Raw genomic sequence first — 2,164 nt, forward strand, 5'->3', positions numbered from 1 at the left:
TCACCCATCTTCTGTGAGGGAGGTTCGTTCCTTTTTGGGGCATGCATGATTCTATAGAAGCTTCATGAAGAATTTTAGCAAGATTGCATTGCCGTTATCGTGCCTGCTACAAAAGGACGTAGACTTTGAGTTTGATAGTGCTTGTGCGGAAGCATTTGAGGAATTGAGGAGAGCTCTTACCACGGCACTAATTGTGAGGGGCCCTGACTGGAAGCATCTATTCGAAATCATGTGTGACGCGTCAAATCATGCCGTAGGTGCCGCACTTACACAGCGCGATGGTAAGCTCCCTTACATTGTTGCTTATTCCTCAAAGACATTGGATGCGGTGCAATCTAATTACACCACTACGGAAAAAGAGCTTCTAGTAATTGTTCATGCATTGGATAGATTTAGATTTTATTTGCTAGGCTCCAAAATAGTGGTGTATACGGATCATGCAGCCCTTAAATATTTGTTGACAAAGAATGAGTCAAAACCTAGGCTCATACGTTGGATCTTGCTCTTGCAAGAGTTTGATGTTGAGATTAGGGATCGAAGTGGGTCACAAAATTTAGTTGCAGACGATCTGAGCCACTTTGAAAATCTTAAGTATGACTCATTTCCAATTGACGACTCATTTCCTTTGGATGGTTTGCATGCTATTGCGAATAGCTCTCCTTGGTTTGCACTTTTGGCGAATTACTTGGTTGCCAATATCTTCCTTCTCAACTTTTCAAAACATCAAAGAGACAAGTTGAGGAGTGATTCCAAGTATTACATTTGGGATGACCCTCACTTGTGGAAACGGGGAGTAGACTAGGTGATCCATAGATGCGTCCCGGAATCTGAATTTCAACCTATTCTTGAATCTTGTCATTCATCCGAGTGTGGTGGCCACTTTAGCCCACAACGGACGGCTAAAAAAGTTTTGGATTGTGGATTCTGGTGGCTGACATTGTTCAAGGATGCTAACCAATTTTGTGTGTCATGTCACCAATGTCAAAAGTCAGGAAATGCATCTCAAAGGGATGAAATGGCTCAACAACCAATGTTGTTTTGTGAAATCTTTGATGTATAAGGCATAGACTTTATGGGGCCATTTTCTAACTCAAGTGGATATCTTTACATTTTGTTGGCAATTGATTACGTATCAAAGTGGGTGGAAGCGATACCTACCCGCCTTGATGATGCTAATACTGTGGTTTCTTTCATTAGAAACAATATTGTATGCCGCTATGGGTCACCACGAGCAATCGTGAGCGACCAAGGTACTCACTTTTGCAACAGGAAGGTAGAAGCACTACTCAAGCGATACGGAGTACTACACAAGGTTGCAACCGTTTACCACCCCCAAACTAATGGGCAAGCGGAGGTATCCAACCGAGAAATAAAGCGGGTTTTGGAAAAAGTGGTGAATTCACAATGGAAAGACTGGAGCACTCGATTGGGTGATGCATTATGCCATATCGGACAGCCTACAAGACTCTGCTAGGGATGAGTCCCTTTCGAATTGTCTATAGGAAGGCGTGCTACCTCCTGGTTGAAATTGAACATAAGGCCTATTGGGCGGTCAAGCAATGCAACATGGATTTCACCAAGGCGGGCAACACAAGAAAATTGCAACTAGAAGAACTCGAATGTCTTAGGATGGAGGCCTACGAGAATGCAAGGATTTATAAGGAGAAAACTAAGGCATTCCATGATCACCATATCTGCAAGAAATATTTCCAAGAGGGTGATGAAGTTCTTCTATACAACTCAAAACTCAGATTCATGCCCGGAAAGCTCCGTTCAAGGTGGGATGGTCCCTTTAAAGTGAAGGAAGTGAAGCCCTATGGTGTGGTCGAGCTATTCCACCCTCAAAGTGGTGCAACATTCAAAGTGAACGGTCACAGGCTAAATAAATATCATGGTTATAAGTCACCAAGGGAAGTGGAGGTGTTCCTTCTTGAAGATGCACCCAAAGGAGGAGAATCTTAAGCTCATGACCGTCCAACTTAAAGACATTAAAGAAAAGTGCTAGGTGGGAGACACCCACCATGGTATGATCCTACTTGTACATAATTTCTTGCATATAGTTCTAGAGCCTTTGTTTGATTTTATGATTGTGAGATTTTGTGAGTTTGTCTGAGTATATTTGATGTTGTTTGATTTTATTGAGCTTGTTAGAATCTTCATGAGG

General features: G+C 42.4%; 1 protein-coding gene across 1 annotated transcript; it reads left to right on the forward strand.

The window, feature by feature from the left end:
• The first annotated feature begins 1,566 nt into the window (after positions 1–1,566).
• Positions 1,567–1,962, forward strand: LOC112757069 (uncharacterized). The gene has a single exon (XM_025805668.1). The coding sequence runs from the start codon at positions 1,567–1,569 to the stop codon at positions 1,960–1,962; it is 396 nt and encodes a 131-aa protein (XP_025661453.1).
• The last annotated feature ends 202 nt before the right edge of the window (positions 1,963–2,164 follow it).

The sequence above is a fragment of the Arachis hypogaea genome, chromosome 16 (genome assembly GCF_003086295.3).
Source record: "Arachis hypogaea cultivar Tifrunner chromosome 16, arahy.Tifrunner.gnm2.J5K5, whole genome shotgun sequence".
In the NCBI taxonomy this organism is placed as follows: domain Eukaryota; kingdom Viridiplantae; phylum Streptophyta; class Magnoliopsida; order Fabales; family Fabaceae; genus Arachis; species Arachis hypogaea.